Genomic DNA, 27,458 nt, shown 5'->3' on the forward strand with positions numbered 1-27,458 from the left:
CAGAGAGGATGGTGTGAAGAATGACACCTGGAGCAGTATTTGCTTAGGTTCTTGGCTGGGACCTCCTCACAGGGTGTGACTGGTGAGCCACGGGCAATCACATTCATGTCTGGCTCCTTTGGTCTTCTGTTCTGCTGCCTTACCTTTGGACTTGAAAGCTACTTAATGGAATAATTAAAAGTTGAGAGACTTTTGAGGAGGAAAGGCAAAAAGTTTAAGGAAGAGGAGGAAATACGTTACACAAGGTAATGGCTGTAGTACAATGAAGGGGAAGGAGAACTGAGTGATTCTGAAGACTGTGAGAAAAGACAGGAAAATGTGTTAAAGGGAAGAAGAGGCAGTAACCTCAAAGGAGAAGGAAGTTGAGACAAATAAGCTGGACAGCCATATCTAAGACCTCCAAGAACCTACTTACAGAAAGTAGACTGTCTTAGATGTCATGTTACAGTTAAAATAGTGCATATGGTAAGGAAGCATGTACTGCATTCCTCAGTTTACAGGTGGTTTGGCAAGCAGCTGTTATCACTCTGGCTAGTAGGTCTAGTGATTTGGTTGGTATATGGGAAGTATGTATGTGTTTGTATATATGGGGGGGTTATATACACACATATGTATTCATTTTTACATTCTTTTCTAAAGTATTTAATTTACTGGGAAACAAGTGCAGCTGGAAATAGCAATGATGTGCAGATGTGATTGCAGAGGCAAATTGCTGTTACAGCTTTGGATGGACACTGCTGAAGATGTTGAAATGACCTAATAATAACCACATGTAGCATAAGAGACGGTGTATGTGAACTGATACTTCTTCATGAGTCATTTCCTGCAGAAAGCGTTATGCAAAGCTAACTGCTAGAGGGGGTGTATGTATGGGATTATATGTACAACCAAGAGCAGACTGTGCTTTTTTCCAAGGTTCTTTATGTGACTCTGCTGGTTTGGAGTGCAAACATGATGATCGGTATTCTGCTTATAAACAATGCTCAGATTTAGATATTGGCTATTTAAAATTGCGATGGCCCTCTGGGCTTGCACTCTGGTGTGTCTTCCCTCAAGACTGACTATAAAGTAGGTCACACGTTGTCAAAAATTCCTTGAACAGAGGAACTATTTGCTGCTCTAAATTGTGCTTTAAAATTTAATGTTTTAACAGTTGCTTAAATAAAAGAAGAAAATAACCAAAATGAAACAAACCACTAGATGAATAAATGTCTCAGAGACAGCTTGTGTGCAGCCGCTGTGTGCCTACTTGACTTGGTAGTCTGTCTTTTGATAACTGAAAGCTGCTGGTAACAGTGAAACATAACGAGTTACTTTAGATATCAGTGTTAATGATTTCATTGCTGGCTTTATTTTATCACCTAGGCCATGTGGTTTGTGCATAGTTGGAAATGACTGTATTTCACTGGCCAAATCTTCAGCTGGTTTCTGTCCTAAAATTTGTTCATCTCTCTGTATTTAAATGCTTGCAATACAAAATTCTGCTGTGACTTAGGAATCAGTTCCAGGATACAAATCGTATGATAAATGCCTTGTTAAAGTTGGTGCAAGAACAGTTGAAGAGTCGTGTTTTTAAATAGTAAAAATGTATTTACTGAAACTTTTTGAGAAGCTTCCACCTAACAAAAAGATTTTAATAAAAAAAAAAATACCCCAAAACATTGGCACAGAATCTGGCTCAAACCTGAGCTATGAAGTATAGGATTCAGTTTTCATCTTGAACTATTTTGTTGTTGACTTCTGTACTGTATCTGTAATGACAGACTTCTGGCTTCCTTCTTTGTAGGCTCAGATTATTCCTCAGTGGGATGGTTACCTGGTACTGAATCCCTGTGGCAGTCCGCAGCCATTTCATCAAGCAGTCAAAGCAATCCTGTCAGAAGACACAGTATAGCTTCCGACAGCGGAGACACTGGGATTGGTACCTCCTGTTCTGATAGTGTGGAAGGTGAGTTGACGCTTAAGTTTTGGATGTTTCTGAGAGAAACAATCCAAAATGTTTTAAAGGTATGTTTCCCAAAATAATGATACTTTTCCAAAGCTGTTGAGCACATGTGTTTCTTTGTTTTCTTGGCTGGACCAAGTAATTGTTTTGGTGAGGTTTAATTAATTTACTTCTGCATGAGTTGTGTGCATTAACTTATGTCTGTGCCACAAAGCCAGTACTTGTGTTAGGTCTTCTGATAATTGCAGTTACAAGAAGTGCCAGATTTATACAGAGGAGCAATATCCTGTGCTACAGTGCTTGATAAACAAGTGGTAAGAGCAGAAAAACCTTTGAGGGAGTCAGTGAAAGGGCAGTGCTTTTCGGTATTCATTGTGTGTGTCAGTGAAGAAAGCTTACTCATTGGGGCTGGAAGGAAAATGGGGCATGTTGTCTTCTCATTTCTTCTAGTGGGAAATATGTTTACATTTTATTGCATGGCATTTGACCTGTAGTCAAAGATCTTTAAGGAAAATCAACAGCATCGGATAATAATCTGATAATCAACAGTGTATTTTTAAGATTTTAAAAGTTTGGACTAAATCATGATTACTAAAAGTTGATCTTACCAGGGAGGCATTCAGCCTCTAAGCTATTAGCATCTCTGTAACATTGGCACCCTCCTTGTGGAATGTGTCACTGGAATTAAGCCTGAATGTGAGAAAGACTAGGCAGTCATAAGGCTTGAGTTTTTCTTCTTGCACAGCCTTGTTTCCCAGTAAGATTTTCAAGACTAAGGTAATGACAGCAGGACTGTGATATACTTTTCTCCAGTGCCTTTCTATGCCTGGTAAATTTTGCAAAAGAAGTAGCTGAAATGAGGAGAAACGGGAAGAATTAGTAGAAATGAAGTAAGGAATGATGAATCAAATGTAAGAGACAGGAGTCTCTGTAGGGGGCTGAGCATTCCTGAGGAGAGGTCCGAATGCCTGAGTTAAGTCTGTCAGGCCTCTTTGCACATGAGGAAATCCTTTCCAGTCTCTTCCTGTTGCATCTGTCAGTTGGAAAGGAACTCGATAGGAGAGTCCTTATAGCTTTCTTTCTGCTTGCTTTCATTTCTAAACCTTTATTGGCTTTGGCAAAATAAAGGTTTCACTCAAATACTCATTCTTGGGTATAAAACTTGAAATAGTAAATGGTTATTAATGCAGAAGCCGTACTGGTTTTTCTTTTTTTTTTTTTTTCTTTTTCTTAAAAGAGATGTAAGGGGAATAAGGCTCCCTCATACTGTGTATATATATATAGATTTACGATCAGACTCACCCAAGTGTTGCACAACAGTATTTTAAGATGCAGCATTTGAATTAAAAACATGCTCTCCCCTCCCCGCCCCCCTCCCTTTGAGGGCTTCCCCATTTGAGGGGTGGGAGGAAGGAAAGGAAATGGAATGGCACCTCCTCATCAGATGTTCTCCTGGCTGAACAGAACAGAGCAACTGTTCTTGGGGATTGTGGGGGAGGGATGGCACACGGATACAATCATGACTTTGGGTGGGCATTTGTTGCCAGTTAACTAACAACTCTGTCCGTTTGCATGCTTTTAATAGATCATTGCTATGAGCTGCTTTTGGGGTTTCTCAAAGTAAAACAGAGAAGGGAGAAGCTGCAACAACAGATAGTCATGAAGTTTGTGCCTCTGGCAATGCTTGACAGTGGTCAGTTCTACTGTATCCGAAATGTTATCAATTTCCCGCCGCCTTGTTTGAAAAATTTTTTTAGTAGCAGAAAAAAAATGTTAAAGAAAAAAGGAGGAAAACCTAAATGTAAAATGGAAGTTAATGGAACATATGACAGGTTTGGAAATCAAATGTATATGCAGGTTTTCAGTGATAAGTGCTGTTGCCTGTGATACCTAGTTGTCTGCATCTTTCAAGCTGCCCCCTCCCAGCATCCACAAAAAGAAGAGAGTGTCATTGTGACCTGTGAGACTGCTGGGCCAGGCTGGTAATTGCAGACTTGATGCTGGCCATCTGCTCGCAATGTGCTGCTTGGGAAGAAGCCCTTGGGGATTTTTCAGAGGAGAATTTTTTTCGCAAGTCAGCAGATCATTACAATTTTTAGCCATGCTCAGAGAATGACATGTGGCCTTGCTATTTCCTTTCTATTATGCCTACTAACAATCAAAAACTCAATTTCAGAATTAAAATCTGCTTTAATTCTGGAAGTTGCAGGTGAATTCATTTGTACAGATATGTAGTTACTAGTAAATACGTGTGTGCAGGGAATGGAGCTCAGGTGCATTTAAAATCTGTTTTTACTGGTTTTCCTTGCATCTTAAACATTCTTTCAATTTCATCTTTACTTATACTTCATTTCAGAAGCACTTATTCTTTTTGAAAAATATGGGATTTAAAGAATAGTGCCAAGTAGCTCTTGTGTTAGTTCATTGTTTGGAGAAGAGGTGGATTTTTGACTAAGATGAGGAAGAAAAATATTTTATGTTAAAATGTATTCAGTTGATTGTATATTACGTTATGCAAAGATAGGACAATTGGGAAATGGAATAACTAGTGGTGTTTCATTGTTGAGCAATGTTGATGTGCACTGGGGGAAGCTGAGGAGAGAAATTTAGAAACTGTAAATGTGGGGATGTTGTTTTGGGTAGAACAGATCTAAAATTTTTATTTCGGAGTGCCGTTAATTTAAAGATAAAAAAGCATTTTATCTTTGTCTAAACTGCAGTTAATGTGGTTAGTTTTTTTGTTTATTTCCTGTCAGTAAGTGGTTCTGGACTCAGATCAGCTTTTGAGCATGATAAAAATAATTACTGTATTCTGTATGCAGCAGGAGGAAAAGATTTTGATACTTTTTTTTTAGATTCTTTTCTTTAAACTTACCTCTGTTTGTAAGTCAACTCTGTTATTACTGTTTTCAACTTATCCTCTACAGATCTGACTGAATAGTTTACTCTTGGGCATTGATTGAAACTAAGTCTTCTCAAAAATCTCATATTCTCTGTTAAGAAATGTAGTGAAATGCAGACTCCTATGAAACCGTTGAAAAATTCCTGCATTTCTGATAGAGTAGGAGGCTGTGTTCAGGATGAATTGTGTGGAAGAAAAGATTTTAGTTGGTGACCAACAGCTGATCAGCTGTCAGTGAAGACTCTGAATGGTCTTGTTCCTGTTTTCCTTCTCACTGGCAACTCTGAAATTGGTAGACATAACATTTGTGGCTTATGCTTATAGGCACAAAAGATACCTCTCAACATCTAACAGCTATGCTGTGTGTGGGTCTGTAGATTGAGGTTGTCTCTTAAACTGCAGACTTTGACCAAAAGATTGTTGTTACTATTTTGGAAGTGAATCTAAAAGAGGAACCAAGGTTAAGGGGAGGTGGATGGTAGAAAAAAGCCTCTCCTGTAATGAAAAGGTTCAGGTATAAAGTTCTGAAAACTTTCAGTTACAGGATCTTGTGTCTTACCTTTGTGCAGCTCTGAAGTCTTTCAAATGGAAGCGGATTGTGGTAAACTTCTAAATTATGACTTCTCCAGTTCTCTGCTACTTTAGATGCATGGTCTGGATTAAAGTGCTTCTCTTAAAATTTATGTCTGGTAGGAAAAAGGCGTAAGATACAGTATGGAAACGTGCAATGCATTCATGAAGCATGGTGTTTCCTATTCTCCATCAGCAATAATAGCATTTATACTTAGTTTTTTATCAGCATTGTGACAGTGCCAGTCATCCGTTGATCTCTGTATATCTGTTCTTTCAGCACCATGCCCATAAGAAACGTGAAGTCTGTATTTTAAGCATTTTTGAGACAGTTTTTATTTGCCTTATCTTAAGAGTGAGTCAGCCTTACCAGAAGATAAATGGGCTGTTAAGCCCAGCAAAGCTGTTATACCCTGTGTACATTCTGAGTTTTGTCTTTCGGACAGGAGGGATAAGAACTGGATATTGATGTGACAAGATACAGAGCCCATGGCTCTTGCTGGCCAGAACATTTTCCTCCATCAGATAAGCTTGCTGTGCAATGGAAAGCTCCTTATAAAGTAGATATTTCTCCCTTACTATTAAATACGATTCTTGATTTACCATTTCTGCTTGCAAATTAATAGGCATGAAAACTCATAGAATGTTACTTTCCTGGAGGAGAGAGAGATTGGATGCAGAGGATCAGAGTTAGTACTTTTTTACTGGGGAGTTGATGATCTGCTAGTTTAACTTTTTTAAAAAACCTTCTCTTTTAAAATCACCCACCGACCCCACCTGCAGAAATGCTGATTTAAGATGGATGGGTAATTGTATCTCTCTTCATACAGAAATCTGAATAAGCGTGATTTGTTCAGAATTTAAAATGCTGTTCTGTAGCTATGTATAGAGGTTGCTTTTGGGAGAGGAGTTTCACTGGTGGTGGTTCAGGGAGTATCATGGACTACATGCAGCATCCTTGATCTGTTGTCACTGTGTTGTGTGTAGATGTGAATTCTCTGGAATACTTAACTGATAGAATAGGAACTGGCTTTAATGTTACGAGATCCAGGGATGTCTCTTGTCTCTCATTTTGAACTGAATATGTTACCTTTTCAACGGATTAAAAAAATCTAATTAGTTCATTTAATTGTAGTGTTTCTTGATACGCCAGGGAACATGGTACAGCCAACTCCAAAGTTACTTGATTTTGCTATTTCAAGCTCTTTTTTTTTTTTCCAGCAGGTCCTGAGCACGGTATTCTAACACTCTCTGTTTGTTTTTTTTTTTCCTTTTTCCTGAAGAAGAAAAAAGTTAATAAATATAGCTATTGAATATACTAAAAGACAGAGTTGGATTTCAAGAGACAAAATCTAATTATGAATATCTTGGGGAGGTTGTTCTGTTTAGTTTAGCATTCTGCTAAAGATATTAGGATTGAGAATGTGTACAGGTCAAATACTAATTTGTGTTATCAGTTTTGATGTCAGGAAGGTGCAGTAGCACAAAGATCCTAGATCTTGAGAGCTGTCAGTGTACTGTGTGCTCATGGTCTACTGTGCTCAGTAATTTTGGCGGATGATGGGTTTTCGGAGAAGTCCCTGAGCTTACTTGAGGTGAATCTCTATAGCTTTGGACCCTGGCAAGTAGTGACATAAATTTGGTGAAGTAGATGGATTGATTTGGAGCTTAGAAAATAATGACATTTGAGGCATTTTTCCTTGGTTTCCTTCCTCCCTGCTTGCCAAGTCTCACATTGTGTAGCAGTGTCCTGCCCTCTATGAGTCAGCCTTATTGTGTTACTTGAATATTATCTGTACTGACAATCAGAAACGTGCACTTCACTAAGCCTGTATCAAACTCTCCTTGTAAAAGGAGTACTGTCATCTCTTGCCAGAATGAAGTGTCTATATTTCTGAGGGGAATATAAATATTAATGCTCAGAGCTTGGCTGTTTATTTGCTGAGGGTTTTTTAGTAGGATTTGAACAAAATTGAAACATGATTTATTTCAGAATTCTAGTACCTATTTCCAACACTTAATGAATAGGGAAAGAATGCTGCTAATCAGTTTCCAGTAAAATAAGACATGGGGATATCTTCAAATGATAGTAGCATACTGCCTGGGTGAACCTGTGTACACTCGATTTGAAATTGATTTGAACTAAACTAAAGGCACTCACTAGTTCCACATATGAATGTTCTGCAGAGCGAAACAGATGCTGCTTTAATGTCATAACTTACCTTTTGTGACAGTTTCTCCATAGAAACAATTTCACGGTATGCACATGCTCAGTTTGCCTTGTGAAAAATACTTGCAGGACTTTTCTCCAGCTAGTGAGAGTGTTCTGCCCAATGAACTCAGTGGCTTTTATCTTCAACTAGCATCAGTACTTGGTTTTTAGGAAGATGACTTTTATTGGTTCTAATCAGAAATAACTCAGTGAAAATAAATGGTGCTTGCTCTAGGATTTGGCAGCATTTGCTTTGATACTATGAAAAAGTCATTTCTATCATATGTATTTTGGAAGCTATGTCACTGTTTGAGGTGTATCAGAATTAACGTGTTTGAGATAGGTGGGAGGTTGTTCCCTGCTGTCAGGTAAGCCCCCACACAGTCTCTCTCTGAATCTCCCGTGGTGGAATGTGGGAGAGGATCAGAAGATCAAAAGCAAGGAAAAAAAAACCAAACTTGTGTGTTGAGATAAAGACAGTTTACTAAGTCAAAAAGAAAACCAAAATAGAATGATGCAAAAGCACCAGCAGACCAATCCCCAGACAGTCTCTGAGCGACAAATACTTTGGAAAAAAACTACCCCCTAGTTTTATTGCTGAGCATGCCATTATATGGTATGGAATCTCTTTGGTATTTCAGGTCAGCTGTCCCAGCTGTGTCCTCTCACAACCTCTTGTGCACCGCCTCGCTGAGGTGGCAGAGACTTGGTGCTGTGTAAGAACTCTTCAGCAATAGCTAAGATGCTGGTGTGCCACCAGCACTGTTTTGGTCACTGTTGTAAAACACAGCACCGTAGGGGCTGCTATGAAGAAAATTAGTTCTCTCCTAGCTAAACCCAGTACAAATCTCTGCCCCTTATTCCTTGTCATTTGCATTGTGCTCAGGTGAAATCTCAGGGAGCTGTTTTTAATGTCCTGTAATCTGTATTTTTGGAGTCTGGTGGATATCTGGCATTCTGACGGGAAAACAAGGAGCATCATACAATGGTCTTCTCTATATTTATGTTAGTATCATGAGACCTGGGCATGCCAAGCTTTATATGTCTTTGCTGAGAGATTTCATGGAGGGCTTTGCCCTTTTCTTTGCCGCTGTTGTGTCACAGACAACTCTTTGGCCTGCTTTCAGCAGCTCTGTAGCTCAGGATCTCATGAAGCAAACAGGAGGGAGATCGGTTTTGGAACAGCAAAAGAGAGGAACATTTTGAGCCTTAAACTAGCTTTGCGTGAACATTGGAAACACTCTGCAGCTACTCAGTATTTAATGTGCATATTCAAGTAACATTTGCAGCCTTATCTGAAAAAATCACAGGGCTCCTTTTTAATCCTTTCCACGATAGGCAAAGTAGTGCACTTAGTGATAGAGCACAGTCATTTGGGATGTAGGCAGTGAGTTGCTTACAGCCTGCTGCTGCGCAAGAGAAGACCTGTTGCTGCTGCCTCGAGTTCTAGCTCTGGACTTGACAGAGAAGACTGGTTGTATCCCCCATAGAAGAGTGTGTAAATCCCTGGTTTTAACAGTTTTACAACACTACCCGTTTCTGGAGGGCTTATGCTTTGCTCTTAGTCTTTGTTAAACAGACCTGTTTCTACCTTAACGTATGCACAGCTACAACCTTTTTTTTAAAAAAACATAATGACCAGTTAGTGTGTTTAATGTCATCCTTTATTTTATCTGTGATTTCAGTGTACTGATAATAAGGACTTTTTGCAAAAAAAACCTTTGAAGTAGAACATAAAAGCTCCCTGTTAGAGAACCTTTTTCAGCGCCTCCCTTGTGTTTCTCTGAGCTTCTGCGATAAGTCAGATGAACTTTTTACACCAGTTTTGTCAGTATAAAGGCAGCAGTGAGAAAGAACGTGCAGAGACTGCTCTTACATGAAGCATAGTTACTGCATCTCACTTCCTTCATCACTGACTTTCTTCAGGTTAGGGGAATTAAGTGTCTGTAGGAGACGGTGAGAATACGCAGCAAATGACAAGTCTGACTAGCTAGCTCAGGTTTTTGGGTGGAATGAAACAGCTTGACTTGTGAGGATTGAGGGGGCGGGGGGGGAAAGCCTGCAAGAATGCTTACCTGTATGGTCATAGGGGGTTTGTTCGCAGTAACCTCAGCTGAATGATGGTTGGTAACAACTGTCCTGTTAATTTTCAGGAGAATAGGTGCAAGTTTGTTGCTTTTGATAGGTTAAATTCCTTGGAGAACTGTGACTTTTGTTTTTAAAGCAATGGTTATTGTCACTGTTCTTTTTTCTTTTCCCCATCTTAAATGCTTCTTACCTAGACACATTTAGAAGGAAAACTGATGTGGATTTTTCTCAATGCAAACATGATGAAAGAAATCTTTTTGATTTTTTTCTTTTCTTCCTTTTAAAGGGCTGACAGATAAGATTTTGCTATGACAATGATTGCACTTGTGTCAGCTGCAGTCATGGAAGCCTGCATTACAGAAGTATGGTCTGCTGCACAGAGGTCACTTTGCCACTGGAAGGGAACAACTTCTCTTTCTAGAAAGTGTCTTTTAAATGAGGTCTTGGCAAATTGGAATGTATGACAACTATGAATTGAGATGACGATGGAGTTGATCCATATTTTTTGTTATGTTGAGCTATCAACAGTCTTTCAGTTAATTACAGAGGTATTTTGTTTTCTCACTGGTCTTTTGACTCTTTTAGGAATTGGGTTTAAAAAGTTGTACATATTTTTCATTTGTTCAGATTGAAGAGATAACTAGGACCTGTAACTTGAGATGAGCGGAGATTGGAATAAACCTAGAAAAACAGGCTATCTTGTTTAAAAGGATTTGTTAATCTATAAGAATAATTTTGGTTTATTCTTCATAATAAGTTATTCCAGTTTTAGGTAATATTACAGTAATTAAAAGTTCTCCTAAATATTTGTTTCTTTAAACATAGATGTTAATTTTTCTGAGTATTGTAGTCCTTAGGAAGTGTGCAGTAAACATAATGTCATCTTCCTGCTGTGTTGAAGAGGAAATTGCAGATGAAACCCCAGACAGCTGTGTGCTGTAGTAATAAATACTTTCTCTGCTCTGTGTTTTGGTTGTCCTTAGACACTTTCAAAAGCTCCTGGAGCTGATGGTCGTATTCTCACAGCATCACAGTGCATTCTCGTGTTGCTTGGAAGGGTTGCTCTGATTTATCTCTGCAGTACCTAAAGTCTGTGACTTTTTCACAGCCTCATGCTGTGTGAAAATATAATTTTACTGAAGTTTTAGAGACTTGAGAATCTATGTCTTACTTTAGGTGCACCGATGTACTTGCAATAGCTGATTTACCAAGGTTTACAGTTCTTCTGTATTTTCAGCTAAAAATACAAGTGTAAAAGTAGCATGTTGTAGACAAGTTGTTAATTCTTAAATACTTGTATTTGAGATTGAAGAAAATTGAGATTGGGCAATGACTGGGTGCTAAAGTGAATTCATCATTAACATTGGGTCTTAATGGAAGAAAGAGACTTTCCCGTGCAGAAGTGTATAAGCGATTATAATTTTTTGATAGTTCATAATTTTACTGTTCTTTGTTCTTACTAGTAGCGAGGTTTTTAGGGATATGGTGAAGGAGGAGGTTCTTAATTCAGAATCTACTTGTGTTTAAGAGGAATTTGGTATGAAATATATCAGGAGAGTGGACATGAGATCATCTCCTGAGTAGAGATGTTCCTCCATTTGAAATTTAGCTTTATAGCTCTGTACAAAATATAATATTGTAGATATTCTTTTAAAATAACGTGAGAGAAGTCTGTACATAGTCTGAAGAATAGTCTTCGTTATACAAAACAGAGAGGCAAGTCTGTCTTATCTAGTTTTTTTCCCACACCATATGAACTATTTACTATGTTGATGTGGACGTGCCAGGTAGCACCGGGTGACCTGTTGTGAGGATCAGCAGTTGGTATTTGGGATGAGAGCTGTGCCGAATTTGGAATTGGACTGAAGTGAACTTGTTGCTTAAGACTTGTTTTCTTGTGGCTCTGTTAAGATCTAGACACTATCAATAGTGTTGGTACTGCGGGTGGGGGGTGAGGGGGAAGCCTAAAAACTGGAGGCCCTGTGTTCCCTTCTGGCTGCAGGATGGTCATTGAAATGTAGAAGTAAAAAGCCTTTTGATTGCAGGGTGAGACCTGGGACCTTTGTGCGTTTCTCCCTGTTTCATTTGAGAGAAACTATTTTCGCCTCTGTAAATTAACAGATAGGGCATCTGAATATCCTGCAGTTTTAAGTCATTTCCTAAGAAAACCTTAGGATATGTCTCATTTAAAGTACCTTTTTTTGCTTGGTGTCATGATGGCTTGTCAATGATACTGAAAAACGAATGTTTAAACTTTGAAACAGCAGGTTTTAAAATGTGGGATTTATAATGCATTTTTATTTGTATAATAAGTCTTGCCTGCTGCTCTTAAAACTCCTCTTTACCGGCTTGATATGAGCCAGCAGTGTGCCCAGGTGGCCAAAAAGGCCAATGGGATACTGGCGTGTATCAAGAATAGTGTGACCAGCAGGAGCAGGGAAGTGATCCTGCCCCTGTACTCGGCACTGGTGAGGCCGCACCTGGAATATTGAGTCCAGTTTTGGGCCCCTCGCTTTAAGAGAGATATTGAGCTCCTGGAGCGAGTCCAAAGAAGGGCGACTAAACTGGTCAAGGGGCTGGAAAATAAAACTTATGAGGAGCGGCTGAGGGAGTTGGGGCTGCTTAGCCTGGAGAAGAGGAGGCTGAGGGGAGACCTGATTACGGCCTATAAATACTTGAGAAAAGATGGTGGGGAGGTAGGGGAAGGGCTCTTTACATTAGTGACGGGTGATAGAACAAGGGGAAACGGGCATAAGCTTAGTCAGGGGAGATTCAGGTTGGATGTTAGGAAGTATTTCTTCTCTGAAAGGGTTGTCAGCCACTGGAATAGGCTGCCCAGGGAGGTGGTTGAGTCCCCATCCCTGGATGTGTTTAAGAATAGGGTGGATGATCTACTTGAGGATATGGTTTAATGGGGATTAGGGATGGTTGGACTCGATGATCTCTAAGGTCTTTTCCAACCTAGGAATCTATGAATCTATGAATCCTCAGTTTTCTGTCTGTGATGTTCTTTTATTTCACTTAAAATTTGGCTTAGTTAGATCTGTTTTTTTCTGGATCTAGATCCTGGACTTGCTTTTGTACAGAATGACATTTACTTAAAAGGCAGAAGCTGAACCTCATCCTGTGGATGGCAGAATATTGGCCCCTGTGAGAGGGTGCTTGTGTCTTGATTTGGCTTAGTTTGTTTGTGGTTTGTTTGGTTTTTTTCCCTGTTGTTAGTGGTGGGTTTTTTTATGCAACCTCAAAGCAAAACCCACAACTCCTCTTTTTACTGTGAAATCCTCCCATGTTCCCCACCTCCATAGTGATAGCAAATCCTGTCATGAAGTGACCACGTGGAGGCTTTGTGAAGGTTTGCTGGTTTATTTTAGTACCTTCTATTGATAATAAACTTCTTAAAGTATGTTCTTGCCTCTTGACTACTTGGAAATTATTGGAGGGGAAAAAGCTTCCACTAAGGATGATTTTCCCATTGCAATTTTATGTTTGTGCATTGTAGTTATCCTGTGTAATTGGTTGAAAAGTTTATACCTCATTCTGCGTATGAAAACAAATACAGCTTGTGTAATGAATAGTTTTTCAGTGAATATTCAAGCTTTTTCTGCAGACAAGTGCTTTGAGGCAGCCCTGGTAGGAAATGTTAGTTGCATAGGTCTAAAGAGTATCTTCTGTGTATGTGCGTGTATTGTTTAAAAAATGTTTATTAACTAGCAAGTCCAGGAAAAAAATATCAAAAGACAATTAAGGTGTATATGTAAGAATAAAATAATGCATATTCTTAGTGGGAGAGAGATGAATAGCAAGAATGAATGCAATGTGTTTTATTCCCTCTAACACACAAACTCTCTCAGGACAGCAGTGCTCTGTGCAGCTTTTTCTAAGCTTATTCTCGTAACAGTGAAAACCAGAATGATGTTTTTTGTAGAGATGGTGTTTTAGTACGTGGTGAGGTAAAGAGAATTGAGGATTGGGTTTACATTTTTTTCGAAAGAATCTCATGCAGAATCAATGTAGTTCTAAGAAATTAATTTGGTTTTGTAAACCGGGATGACAGTGTTGTGGTGGTGGAGGGCTAGACCAAAGACTGTGAGACTGTGTTAGTGATCCGCTTCGGTCAGGTTAGTTGGAACCCAAGGGTTCTTGTAAAAGATAAAGGAGTAACTTTTCTAGTTTTAGGTCACTTTCTTCTTGTTTATTGTGTGTCTGGTATTTCTGTGGTGTTCAGGAATCACATCCTCTTCTGTGCACTGTTCTTTGTACTGCTGTTCTTCCATACACTTAACCCTTGGAATAGAAAAAGTGGTAATAATAAAATATACTTGGCGTATGTTGGTAACTTGTTACATTTATGGATTACATAAACATAAATTAGCATCTCCCTCCTTGTTAATTGTCCTTAAATGACAATATATTTCTTGTTCCTTGAGATGTCTGGATATTTTTTTTTACTCCTGTGGCATTGAACAGAAATTTTGTAAGGATGTTGCTAAAAAATCCAGTGGATTGCAGAGGGCCTTTTCTTTCCCCATGAGCTTACCTTCCCAGAAGAAATCACATTCTTGTTTTGAGATCACAACATATTCTCCTTGACAGCGTGGTTCTGAAAAAGTGATGGAAATGGAAATAAATTTGCTTTCATTTTGCCAGATAGTATTGTAGCTGTGATATGATGATCACCTCTCTATGACACACCTGGTGTTGAATGCCTGTGACAAATTCTGCCTGGGTGTAGGTTGGCTCCTTGCGGCTCACTTGATGCTTAGTAGTTTAAATGCCACAGTCTAGCTCATCTGAAAACAAAATAGGAAGCAAATAGTTTAATTCAGATTTTTTTTTAATGCAAAATTGATAAGAATTTTAGTCTCCTTGAGAAGGAATTTTCATGCTGTAGAATCATAGAAATACGGTTTGGAAAAGAGTGATGGAGGTCACCATTTCCAGCCCTGTGCTCAGAGCAGGACCGTCACCAACACAGACCAGGTCAGCTATGACTTTGACTGATTCTTGAAAACCTTGACAGCTTCTTCAGCCTCTTCGGGTAACCAGTTCCAGTGCTATAGGATGTCCTTCTGAAGAATTTTTCCTTACTGTCCAGCCTGAACCTGCCAAGCCACAGTCTTTGGTTATTGGCCCTTTTGTCTGCTACTACCAGGAAAAGTGTGGCCAATAAATTTCACTATCATTTATGTATGTATGTTTTTAGGGGGTAGGGTGGGTGGGTAGGTTGTGAGTTATGAGGTTTTTTTCTGGACAAGACTGTGTATTGGCTCAGCATTACTTCCTGTAGTTTTTAGCAAGTCTAGATACTATAAACCAGAGTTTAAATATATATGTATGTTTTTCATGTATTCTTTGAAGAGCAATGCATGCCTTTCTGTGTTTGGGCTGCTATTCTGAAGTATACAGAATTATTTTATTCCTGATGTTGGTCTGTGAATCAGAAGACTGAACATCCTATATGTGTTTCTTAAATTGTATGAACTATGATAAACTCTCAGTGGCACATCCTTTTCCATCAGGGGTTAGCCTGTTGCTGTCAAAGGCTAAAAATATCTTGTGTTTTCAAAAATAGAACAGTCTGTTCTGATTTAAACAATGGCATTTTTTGTATGAAGTGGCAGGAGACTTTCAGTTTCCCATTTATGAATTTTACCTTAGGAGCACCTAGAGATTCTGGACAGGATTATACTTTATTGTTTTATCTTATATACAAATTCTAAAGAAAGACACTTACTTTTTGACTGTGTGAGAGACGTGTTTGGAGTATGCCTTTCCTTTGAGAAGCAATATGGTTAAAGTATTATTTTCTTTCTCACTGTGTCAGCCATCTGTATGCATTCATACTTTGCTGTCGAAAGTGATGGCAAGGTTTTAATTCTAATTAGCTCAGCTTGAAAAGTGAATTAAATACGTTCAGAGTGCATAGAAATCGAATTGAATTCACTGGGGCACCTATAATCATCTAATCATAGTTGTGGTTCTCCTCAAATGTTAGAGAAATCTTAATAGCCAAAAGAAGTCTAGTTGAAAAAATTTTAGAGACTATTAAGAATTCAAATGAGATGTGCTGAGGTTTTCTCTCTTTTTTTTTTTTTTTTTTTTTTTTTTTTACTTTTGGCAGTAGTAAACTAAGAACTAGGAAATTTGTGGTGCAGATTTTTAGTGAAAGGAGCAGGTAGATGAAAGATTGTCTAGTATGGTATAATGATCTTTTTATTTAACTAATGTTTTAATGGGATTCTTAAAAGCAATAATTTTAAAATCAGCCTTTATTACTGTGCCAAATGTATGTGTAATGCACACTAGTGGTTTGTGTAGATTATCCAAGTTTTGTGTTATAAAATTAACTTGAATAGGTACTAAGCTGTGAATTAGGACATTTAAACTCTGTATGACTTCCTGCTTTTATGTATACGTAAGTTCTGTTGGTATGGAATGTAGCTGTTTTCCATCTGGGAGGAGAACAACAAAAAAAGTGATCTTCGGAGTATAAAGATCCTCCCCCAAAATGTGGTTATTTTCATGCTTATGTCAATCTGATGTGATAGATCCATGAAGGATCATTCTGCAGTGGAACTGAATGGGAGGCCAGGCTATTTGCAGGCTTGGTGGACAGGAGGTCTTGGAAATCAAGGCTTTTCTGTAAGTTTGTTACACTGGAAGAGTTTGTTCTGTTGTGTGATGCTGCTTGTGGAAGAATAACTCTTTTGCCCTATCTAGACTAAGAAAAAGCACTCAGGATGAAAAAGATCCCTTGTGAAGAACACAGTAGCACTTTTTGTGGAGGTTGCTTGGATATCTGATGTTTAACATAGCTTCACTCAGGACTTTTTTAGAAGCTATTTGTGGCTTCTGTAGGACTGGAAACGTGCTGTCCCTGTGACAGGAAGTGGTATAATCAAACTCCTGCAGGATATGGAGATGCAGTATATATGGAGACATAATAAGTGAGCAACAAAAAATGCAGATTTTATGTTTACTCCTGAGTTGAATTGATTTTTTTAATGGAAATTAAAATTTATGTAATCCTTAATGGAAGTTGGGATGGAATATTTTGGAAGGAGATGAGGAATGTGAAAAATTCAAAAGCTGAAGTTTTGGAATGAAATGGGAATTTGAGAGTAGGTAGGAATATTCAGACTATAAATGAGTATTTACTTAGTTTAGCAGGTAGCATAGTCTAGTAGAGGTAATAAAACGTGACTTACTGCCAAGAGTTCTTGTTTATATGATTGTGGGAGTACTGTACTCCCATGGGAGTAGTGTGCCCTTCATTTACTGTAAAAGTTGAGGCCCATTAATTAGATCAATGCTTATGTGAGTGGATGTTATTCCAGCTGTTGGGAAATAGGTGTGGAACTTGATGGAGAGTGTGGTATGTGTGGTGGAATTCTGTATTTCAGAAGTCATATATCAGACTTAGAGAAACATGGATTTTTTTTTTTTCTCTGAAACTTACTGATTTGTGGGGCTGGTTAAATAATTTATCTTTTATATGTGCTTATATAGATAGTTTCATTAATATGCATTATCTGAGAGTTTGTGTGTAATATGTACAACACAGTTACGATGATTGTTTTTCTAACGTCGTTAATCTTTTTGGCCTGTAATAAGTGAGAATATAAATTAAAATCTAAAAATAAAGTGCAGTACTGAAAGACTGGATAAAATATTTGGAGTTTCTGTTAAGAAGTTATTCTTGCATTCAGTGTTTATAATGGTTATTGATATAGTTCTGTTTCTACTGCTCCATCATTTCAATATTGTAGTTGTGCCTAATCTGCCTACAAATGCTAGTCTAAGATGCAGAAGGGAATTTAGCAGTGATGGATTATAAAAAATATTTTATGGAATGTGAAGTATGTTAGTTCTGATTTACCAAAAATCATTTGTGTCAGCCTCTCTTCTGAAGCTGAAGTGCACTAATAGCCTTCTACCACTTGAGTGGTGATGTGAAGATCTGTATGTGGCTTCTAAAATTGCTACCCTTTGCAGAGTTTCAGATTTCATCCTGGTAGCTTGGATGTGGGCTGAATGCCATTACAATTTGCTATGTTAGGGATTTACTGGTACTATTAGGTAACACTGGAGAACACATTAGATACTGCATTGCGCAAAATGGCTCTCTTGTGTTTCTCTGAAGTGAAAGATGACTTCAATTATTAATATCATAAGACAAATTTAAATTTTTTTCTTTAAATACTTACTGTAAGAAGACAATTCAGACTCTCTGAGCTGGTGATTATAGAGCTGACTTTATTTCAGAGCCAGAGAGCAGGTCCTGGTAAGCTGTTTTCTCTTGCACCAGCTCTTATAATTAATACAGTTTGTTCCCTGCTTGTTTTGATCAAAAAGTAGGATCTGACATTGAGTCTAGATTTTCAGGAGTTCTATTTTTAATTTCTGGAACATGCTGTGCTAGTAATACTATGACCGAGGTGTTTGTTGGAGAGCAGAGAAGAAACAGTTTTATATTGTTTTGCATGGGTCAAAGCAGTGCTAATGTGCTTAGATACCATAGTGATGAGTACTATAAATATCCAAATATATGAGCCAACAACTGGAAATAAATATATAAACACTAAATTCTTTCCATTATCAAAGACAGCAATTGAAACATTCTCTGCACTCCCACCTCTGGCTCTGTACTCACAGCTGTGCATGTTAGAAAACACAATGAACATGCAAACTGTCTTCTGATTTCCTTGGGGGGCAGAGAGAAGTGATCACCAACCTCTTTGAAGAAGAATGTGATTCTGATTGTTTGTGTTCAAGCTTGTTGTTTGTAAACAGAGCCCCTCTTCTGTTCCGATATTACCTAGGAGTTAGTGCTCAGAAGACTGAGCAGCATAACAGGTAGCAGCACTTTGCAATTCTTATGTCATATGATATGATTTGTTTAAACATGAAGGCTGTGCTCAGTGATGCTGGAGATTCAGGGAGGCCTGTTGGCGCCGAACCAGCATCCCGTTAGGTGCTAGGTAAACTACGCTGTTGGGAATTGAGATGCCAAACTGATTTTTAGAATCATGGTGATCACACCCCAAAACTTTACCAAGAAAGGAGATTGTGTGTCTTGTCGTCTTTTTGTTTTCAATGCTTCAGCATGTTTTGTCTTGGATGACTACAGAAGTTATCTCAAATACACAAGTTGGAGTTTGGTTACAGTTCTGTTCTCTACAGTGGATCAAAAGTCTTTTAATCTGAGACTGTTAATATCATTTGTAGCAAGTGTTGTGTTTCATACCAGGGAGGGTGGATTTGGTGGGCCAAATGGTGCCTGACACACACACATATATATATTAGGGGTGGAATAACATTCAGTTATTATCAGTCTTGGTATCATGGCTTCACAGCCATATATATATATGGAGATGTATATATGTAGACATAATAAGTGAGCAGCAAAAAATGCAATATATATATATATATATATATAAAATATATAAAAGTTGGCAAAGGAACTTTTGATCTTTCAGGATGAGAAACATTCTTTAAAGCAAACTTCTCTCCTAACTTGGTGTCTAGTTGTTTAAGAGTGTGCTATAGTTAAAATCAGATCTTTCAGCCAGCCTTTTGAAAGGACACAAATTACCTTAAATTTTCAGAATATTTCTAAAAGTGATGAATAGGTTCAGATGAATAATATGTAACTATATATTATAGAAGAATAAATAATAGAAGAAACACTGATAAATGTTAAGATCTGCATATATATTCAAGGAAAACTTCACAGCAATATGCATGTTACCATCTGAATAATAAGTGTGTGGGATTTTTTGCTGTTGCCTTTTTTTTTTTTCTCTAGCCTTTAAAATTATCTTTTGTGGCTTCTTTGATGGTGGACATATAAGGAAGTATAGTTCCCTTCTGGAGGGGAGGCTTGTTTTTTACAGTACAGAAATCCTCCTAAGAGTGTGAGATGTAGTTCTAAATATAGCCTCTGAATTAACACTGCTAATTTTACCAGTGTATTATTCACATTTGCTCAGACTATCAACTGTCCTCCAAATAAAGCAAAATTAAGTCCTCAGAGTGTGCAGGGGGAAGGTGGAGATCTTGGAGGGAGAGTTGTTTATGGGTGTTACAGAAGTGTGAGTCCCTCTCCTTTTTGTGCTGTAAAGAAATGATGTATTAGGGGTGGAATAACATTCAGTTATTATCAGTCTTAGTATCATGGCTTCACAGGTGTGTCTGAAAAAAAAAATTAGAAGCTAGAGTCAAAATGGTGAAAGCCACATGATGCAGGAAAAAAGGTGTGGGAAACTTGAGATTTTTCCACATCTGTTTACTATATTGTAATCAGTTTTATAAGATGGAATCCAGTAACTTTTTTCCATGTCGTCTTCTTGCCGCTGTTGCTTTCAGAAGTGTTTCTGTTAGTAATAGGAACATCAAATTCCTTTGGCAAGTATCAAGTTTTTCTTTGCTATAGGAAAATGCTGAGAATTCCCGGAGGGTCTTACCCTCCTTTCTCCCCATTTTATTCCCTCTTTTTGTTCAGCTTGAATTGGCGAAGCTTAGAATACATCTGTTGTACCAGAGTAGCCAGTGTTGCTTGGTGTAGAGAGCAGTGGGAGGAAGCAGGTAAGGTTTACTAAGTGACATCAGGCTAGTTGTTGTAGAACTTTGCCTTCTGTTCTTTGCTTGGGAAATAAGGATAATGATGCTTAGTTTTGGAAGTATAAAAAGTGACGACTTCTGTAGGATACAGAGCTGTGCTCAAATCCAATTTAAGGTTAATCCTCTGTGACCTGAGCTGGGTTCCAGATGATGGTCTGCATGTGGACTAGGCTGTTGATTTGTTATCAAAAAACCTAAAGTGTCCAAGAAACTTTAATGGAAGGAGTGTGTCTTGTATGGTAAGTGACGGGTAGAGTAACAAAGCTAAGAAAGTAAAAGTTAGAAAATAGCTAGATCTACTTCTGCAATATTGTATTTTGGTCTTTTGTGTATTTATCTTTTGGAGTTTTTTATGTATGCTTGGTTGTTGTTTTTGTTTTTTTGTTTGTGGTTGTTCTTTTCTTGCTGTTGTGTGTTTTTTTTTTTTTTTTAAACATTTTGCTTTTTCCCAAGTCTGGGTCTCATTATATAGACCAAGACTGCCAGGCCTCAGCAGACCTATTCCAGTTGAATATAAGCTACTGTTAACACACTGTTACTCTGTTACCATTTGGGGATCAGCATCTGAAAGGGGGAGGCTTCCCCAGTCAGCTAAACTGTTCTTGGGGCAGCAGTTGAATTTTTGGGATTCCTGGGGATGTTTTCTGGCCCTTGGAAGGGGTTACTGCTTGATGCAGGCATTCCCAAAGCGTGTTAAGTAAATTGCTAGTGGTACATTACCCACTTCCAAGTGGTACGTAGCAGTGGCAGTGCTGTGAAAAGCTGACTACATTTGGTGACCTGGCCTGACCTTTGTCTGCAGCAGAAGGAAGGAGACAGACCGTCTTGCTATGAAGCAATGTGAAAGCCATCCAGCAGTATTCTGCCTCACTGGACCCAGGGCAGCCTCAGTGCTGTGGCTGCTTACAGCACCTGCTTGTGACTGTAGAGGGATTATTTTTTTTTTCCATCTGGGTAAAGGCTCATACACATGCACTTGTGTTGTACAGAACCCTGTGTGGGACTTGGAAGGGTCACTTGTTAAAGGGTTGTCAAGCACTGGAACTGGCTGCCCAGGGAAGTGGTGGAGTCACCACCCCTGGAGGTATTTAGAAGACGTAGATGTGGTGCTTAGGGACATTGTTTAATGGTGGACTTGGCAGAGTTAGGTTGATGATTGAACTCAATGGTCCTAAGGGTCTTTTCCAGCCTAAATGATTCTATTCTGTGATTATGAGTTTGGGCTGGGGCTCCCAAAGTGAGAATATGGAAGTAAACTAGGAGGATGAGTACTGTGTTTAGGGCTCAACTGGGGAGATCAGTAGAAGAAGTGAGGTTGGAGTATGAGGTTGGGAGAGAAAATGAAGATCAAGGTATGTCCTCTCTTGCACATTTGCATAGCCTGGCTTAAGGCTGAAAGCTGCTTCTCCTGTTAAAAAGAGCTATTCCTGGTGGGCTGTGAACTGAGCTAAGAGATCCACTGCTTAGTGGTGAGCAGAATGGGTACCAGGTGAATCTAAATATGGTATTTTTAAGCTAAAGACCATCTTAGTAGGCACAGGGATTAAACTTTCATTAATGGATAATAATCTCCATGGATTAATAGATAATGGTCCTGCACATGGGTCGGGACAACCCCAAGCACAAATACAGGCTGGGTGGAGAATGGATTGAGAGCATCCCTGAGGAGAAGGACTTGCGGGTGTTGGTTGATAAGAAGCCTAACAGGAGCCAGTAATGTGCGCTGGCAGCCCAGAAAGCCAACCGTGTCCTGGGCTGCATCCAACGAAGTGTGGCCAGCAGGTCGAGGGAGGCGATTCTGTGCCTCTGCTCTACTCTCGTGAGACCCCCACCTGCAGTACTGTGTTCAGCTCTGAGGCCCTCAACGGAAGGACATGGAGCTGTTGGAGTGAGTCCAAAGAAGGGCCACGAAGATGATCCAAGGGCTGGAGCACCTCTGCTATGAAGACAGGCTGAGAGAGTTGGGGCTGTTCAGCCTGGAGAAGAGAAGGCTCTGGAGTGATCTTATAGCAGCTTTCCAGTACCTAAAGGGGGCCTACAGGAAAGGTGGAGAGGGACTTTTTACAAGGGCGTGTAGTGATAGGACAAGGGGCAATGGTTTTAAACTGAAAGAGGGGAGATTTAGATTAGATCTAAGGAAGAACTTCTTGAATCTGAGGGTGGTGAGGCACTGGAACAGGTTGCCCAGAGGACATGTGGCTGCCCCATCCCTGGAAGTGTTCACGGCCAGATTGGATGAGGCTTTGAGAAATCTGGTCTAGTGGAAGATGTCCCTGCAGGGGATTTGAAACTAGATGATTTTTAAGGTCCTTTTCTACCCTAACCATTCTATGATTCTAGGATCTCAAAACATAGCCAGGAACTCCAGTCTCCTTGGAAGCTGAAAGTGAGATTGAACCTTCTGAAGTTATTTGATGTTAAATTGTAGGCTCTGTTTCTGCCAGTACAGATGAATAAAATATAAGGGACTAATAGTGCTCTGTGGGAACCCTCAGGTTTTCCTCTGGTCTCTTGGGTTAGAGGAAGTCTCCCTCTCTCCTTGTGTGAGTCTCTCCTCACATGCACCTCTTTCTCCCTTCATGTCTTAGGTGAGGTAGTTTCACTGCTGAAAGGCATCAACCTGGCTAATCTGGGAATGCTGCTGTTGGACATGGCAGCTGGGGTAAGTTAAATAGTTGGGATAATACAAGTAAGGTTCCTTTGAAGCCTGAGAAAGTACGACTTCTATCTGTCTTGGTGTAGGAAAGTGGTGGAGTAGATAAGTTCCTGCTACTGGATGTTCTTTTATAGAGAGCAAAAATACTAGGGTTTTCTCCCTCTGCAGGGCGGGGGTGGATTTCTGTTCTGATGGGCCAAGGGACTCCCAATTTTTTTGAGTCATCCCCTAGCTGGGGTTGAAAAAGTAATGCCAGCAAGAGAGAGTATCTGGTGGCAGTTGCAGTAGATGGTATTTGTGGCATGGATATCTTGCAGATTCAGAAAGGAAAGAGGACAGATAGATTGTGACATTGTAGTAATTTTTTTCCTTTAGCCATTACTTTTAATGAAGGTCCTAGGGGGATATTTGATTTCTGCGTGTCTTTGCTGTTAAGTGCTTGTTGTTGGAAAATGGAATTCGAACCTGTAGATGGCCTTCATAAAGAGGCAAATTCAAGTTAAGATCTAGGCTTTTAAGAGAAAGAAACAACCAACCACAAAGAAGAAGAAAACCTCCCTGTGGCGGTATAAGTTTTCACTTGTACTTGTATTTCAGCAAAATGAAGTTGCCTGATTGTGTGACTGCTGTTCTGGAATATTGCTTTATCCTCTTATCTGGAGGGGAAAAAAATAAAACCTGTTAATCTAAAAATCGTTCTACTTAGTTATATAACTATTTCTTAAAAATAGCTCGAGATTGCTGGAAAAGAAAGATGGATACTACAGAGTACAGAATTTCTGGTTTGTTCTGTACTCTTTTACATAGAGCATCCACATTTTATACATAATATTTTCTACTATTTTGGGGTGGCCAGTTGCATGTTGTATTCATACAGCAGCTCAGGAACATCTGTAGCCCAGTTCTCTGTCACATAGTGTGTATGTGTGGCAGTAATAATAGCAGCAAAGCTGAATGCAGAAGAGCTGGTAGGCAGAGAAGTACACAAAGAGAACAAACACACTGAGGATGGGGTATCTCTGTGTGTGTGTGTGTGAAAGTTGCTGCTGTGAAAGTTTAACTTGGAAAATGATTGTTCAGAGTATCCATTATTATGTTGTGATTCTGGAAATCACAATTGTATTTGACTGTGGTGTGTGATATCCTTGGGATAAGGAGGCAAAATATGTAAATCAAAAGGTTTATTGTATTTTGGTTAGAACTAGTTCATTCTTTTAAGACATTCTTCTATCTTAACATGCTCTTTTTCTCATGTAAAGAGATTTTATGGAAGTTAGATCTTTGTAGATTAGTTTAGCAGACAAATCTGATTTGGAAATGCAGTTTTCATTTTGGATGGCTGTTGCAAGCTTGGACCAATAGTAGTTATTTACAACTTGTTTTCAGTGACTGATATGGAGTAAAAATTTGCTTTTAGGCTTACCTGCTGTTTGCTTTAGACTCTGATCAGATACAGTCTGCGAAATCTCCTGCTTTTAAGCTTGTGTTTGCCTCATGTACTTGTAGTAAATCTGTACTTTCACATTTCTCTAATGTTGGCATCTGGAATAACTAAGTACAATAAGGAAGACAAGATAGAATCTTACAGTAGACTCTACTGTAATTATTTCTCTTTGAATAATCTTTTCCTGTAAAACATTTCACCTGCTGCTTTTTGAACTGTGTGCTACTTCGTTAAAGCTTTCCTCGTTCTATGGGACCAATAACTGACTTTGTTTTGGAGTAGCAGCATCCCACCTCTATACAGTGCTACTCTTCTTCACAGTCTGCTGTTAAATCATCTTCTGAATATGGGCTTCATGTGAGTGAGCTAGTTTGACCCAGATCTGGCTCAAGAGTAGGAAGTTATTAGATTTGTTTGAAGATATTTCTCTGCTGGAGTTGTAGGTTCCCCATCTGAGTATTATTAGCCTGGATATTGCAAGGCAAATTGTCACTTCACAGAAATATTTGTAGGCAGTGCTGTTTTGTATTAAATCTTAAAATTTTGTCAGTTATGTTAAGATCATTTAAGCAGGTTGGCTGTACTTGCGGGATTTTCTTCTCTTCTTTTTTTCTTTCTGCATGTATACCTAGTGCCTGTTGAAATCTCAGTTTTATCACAGCAAATCCCAGGAGTTTTACTGTACCACCCATATGTGTTTGCCTTTTTTATTGTGGAGTTTGTATTTGTTTTCCCCTACCAAAAACTGTTGCACTAGCTTGGTACACTCTCCCTTAGGTCAGCTGTTGCAAAGTGCAAAATGTTATTAGAAGTTTTTATTAAGCTTTATTTGTTGAAATACTCTGTAAAGCTTTTAATATTTGAGACTTGTGCTAATTGGTATTGCCAAACAACTAGTGTAAAGGAACATTATTTTTTTTAAGCAGAATGTGGATCATTTTTACCTAATATCTTCTTGCACAAAAAAAATCAGCTATATATTTCAAGGGAACGTGTATTAATTTTTAATAAGGGGTAGCTTGGATGCCAGGTCATTTTACCAAATGTCTTTTAATTTTGGTTAATACTGGGAACTTTAACGTCACACCTGATTGCAATGACACATGGGAGAAAACGAACGCTTTCTGCTAAGCTTGTCTCTTTCCCATGTAGTGGTTTTTAAACTGATAATGTATGATCTTCAGAAAAGCAAACGTGTGATGTCCATTGTGTGCTTTTTGACACTGATTCTGGTTCCATCACCCACGTGCAATTCTGTGCTAAGATGTTCATATTGCCTCTTGTCATCTGACTTAAGTGATGGCATTAGGAATTTTGGCTCTTGAAATGGCTACTGGCATGCAGAGATTGATTTGTAGTGCAAAGGTGAGATCATATGAAGATGCTGTCCTTCTGTGTGGTCCACTGTATGATTTAACTGCTTGTCCTTGTTGCTGGAATGAAATGACTTCACTAATGAGGCTTTTGCCAAGTCTGCAGTCTTGGAAGGTGTAGTGGAAACTTGATGTTCGTGTACAGTGATGACTTCTCAAGTATAGGACAGCACTTTTTCAATAAGTCAAAACTGGAGAGTGTCTGCTGTGTCCTAATGAGAGTTGGTCAAAGGGCAGGCTTCTAAAAGACTATTTCGGTACTCTACCTACTGTAACTGAATACAGTAGAAGTAACTTTTACAGGGCATGTTCCTTGTCAATTCTATGTTCTGGGGAAATAGGTAAATCAGAGTGCAGAAAGGCAACCTTTTATGTGGCAAGCTGAAAGCAGGACTTAAGTAGTAGGAAAATAGGGAAATACAAATAAATAACTTTCATTACAAGTAAATAATTTTCTTTTGCTCAATGACAAAGTATAATTTTCTCTTGTTCAGTGACAATCAGTTTCTGTGTTAAGCTTCATTAACCGAAGTTTAGAACATGCTTGTTTCTCACTCCCCCTTTTTGAAAGTCAACAGTGTTATCCTCACTTGTTAGGCTAAGTAGAATTGTTACTACCTCATCAGCTCTCTGGCAAACAAGGGAAAAAGTGGATTTGCATGGAGAGTTGTGGAAATGAGTGAGATGTTGCAAATGGAAGAAAAGGAAAGTCACGAACTGTAGAGGGGGGTAATAAAGATGATAGCAAATGGCCAGTTCATATAAGTTAGATGGGATATGTTAGGCAAGCCTCTGTTAAAGTATTTTCATATGTACGTAGTATTCCTTTTGTTTGAAAGATGTCTGAGAAGCTGTTTACCGTTTGCTGGAACTCAGTATTACTTTGGGGTTTTCTTCCTTGGATAAGTTTGTGTACTACCCTGGTACTTCCGTGTACAGCCTTACTCTTGACAACACTGCTTTCTGCTCCATTTACTAAAAATCCTACAAATTCCTCTTGTATTTTTTGATTTCTGTAGATTGTAGAAGGCCTGTGAGGCTGATCTACCATTTGTTCCTTCTTCCATCTCTCTACAATGACATTGCTCAGGGGTAGTAGCTTTAGCAGTATTTCGTTGTGCATCTTAGTCCAAGATGATGCTGTTTGAAGGGAAGTAATAAAAGCAACAAAATTCCTTCAGTTTTTGAAGATTCTGTCTCAGCTGCAACCTCTTCAGTTTATATTTGTATTATTCAGGATTGTACTGTTAGTACTTTTGTGACTTATGTAGATTTTTAAATGACTTCAACTTGTAATACCAGCAAGTTTGTAGGTACAACTTGTATTCTTTTGGTATGCAACACAGTAGATTACAGATTTTTTTTACAGGAAATAGTTTGAAATAAAGTAGAACTGACTCTGAGTTTGCTATCCACTTCTTACGTAAAACAGTTCTGATGGCTGCCAGTATGGTAACTGGTGATGCTGGAAGCCAGTGAACTCGCTTCTTTTTTCCGAATGACATTAATTGAACTTTCCTGAACACGACATGACTGTTTTTGCTTTGAAGGCATAGATGTGACACAGGCAACTCAGTTTACTGACCGTAAGTATTTTAGTATTTAGCATTGTCTTATTTTAAAATAGTATTAGTTAGTATTG

At 38.8% G+C, this 27,458-nt stretch overlaps 1 protein-coding gene across 1 annotated transcript in view; it reads left to right on the top strand.

Moving 5' to 3' along the window:
• The window catches only part of CEP85L (centrosomal protein 85L), a 121,284-nt gene that overhangs the window by 15,609 nt on the left and 78,217 nt on the right, over positions 1-27,458 (top strand). The window contains exon 2 of the mRNA XM_086632114.1: positions 1,787-1,948. Coding sequence (XP_086488240.1) covers positions 1,787-1,948 — 162 coding nt within the window. The remainder of the gene's footprint in view (positions 1-1,786; positions 1,949-27,458) is intronic.

The sequence above is a fragment of the Tauraco erythrolophus genome, chromosome 2, assembly GCF_009769465.1.
Source record: "Tauraco erythrolophus isolate bTauEry1 chromosome 2, bTauEry1.pri, whole genome shotgun sequence".
NCBI lineage: Eukaryota > Metazoa > Chordata > Aves > Musophagiformes > Musophagidae > Tauraco > Tauraco erythrolophus.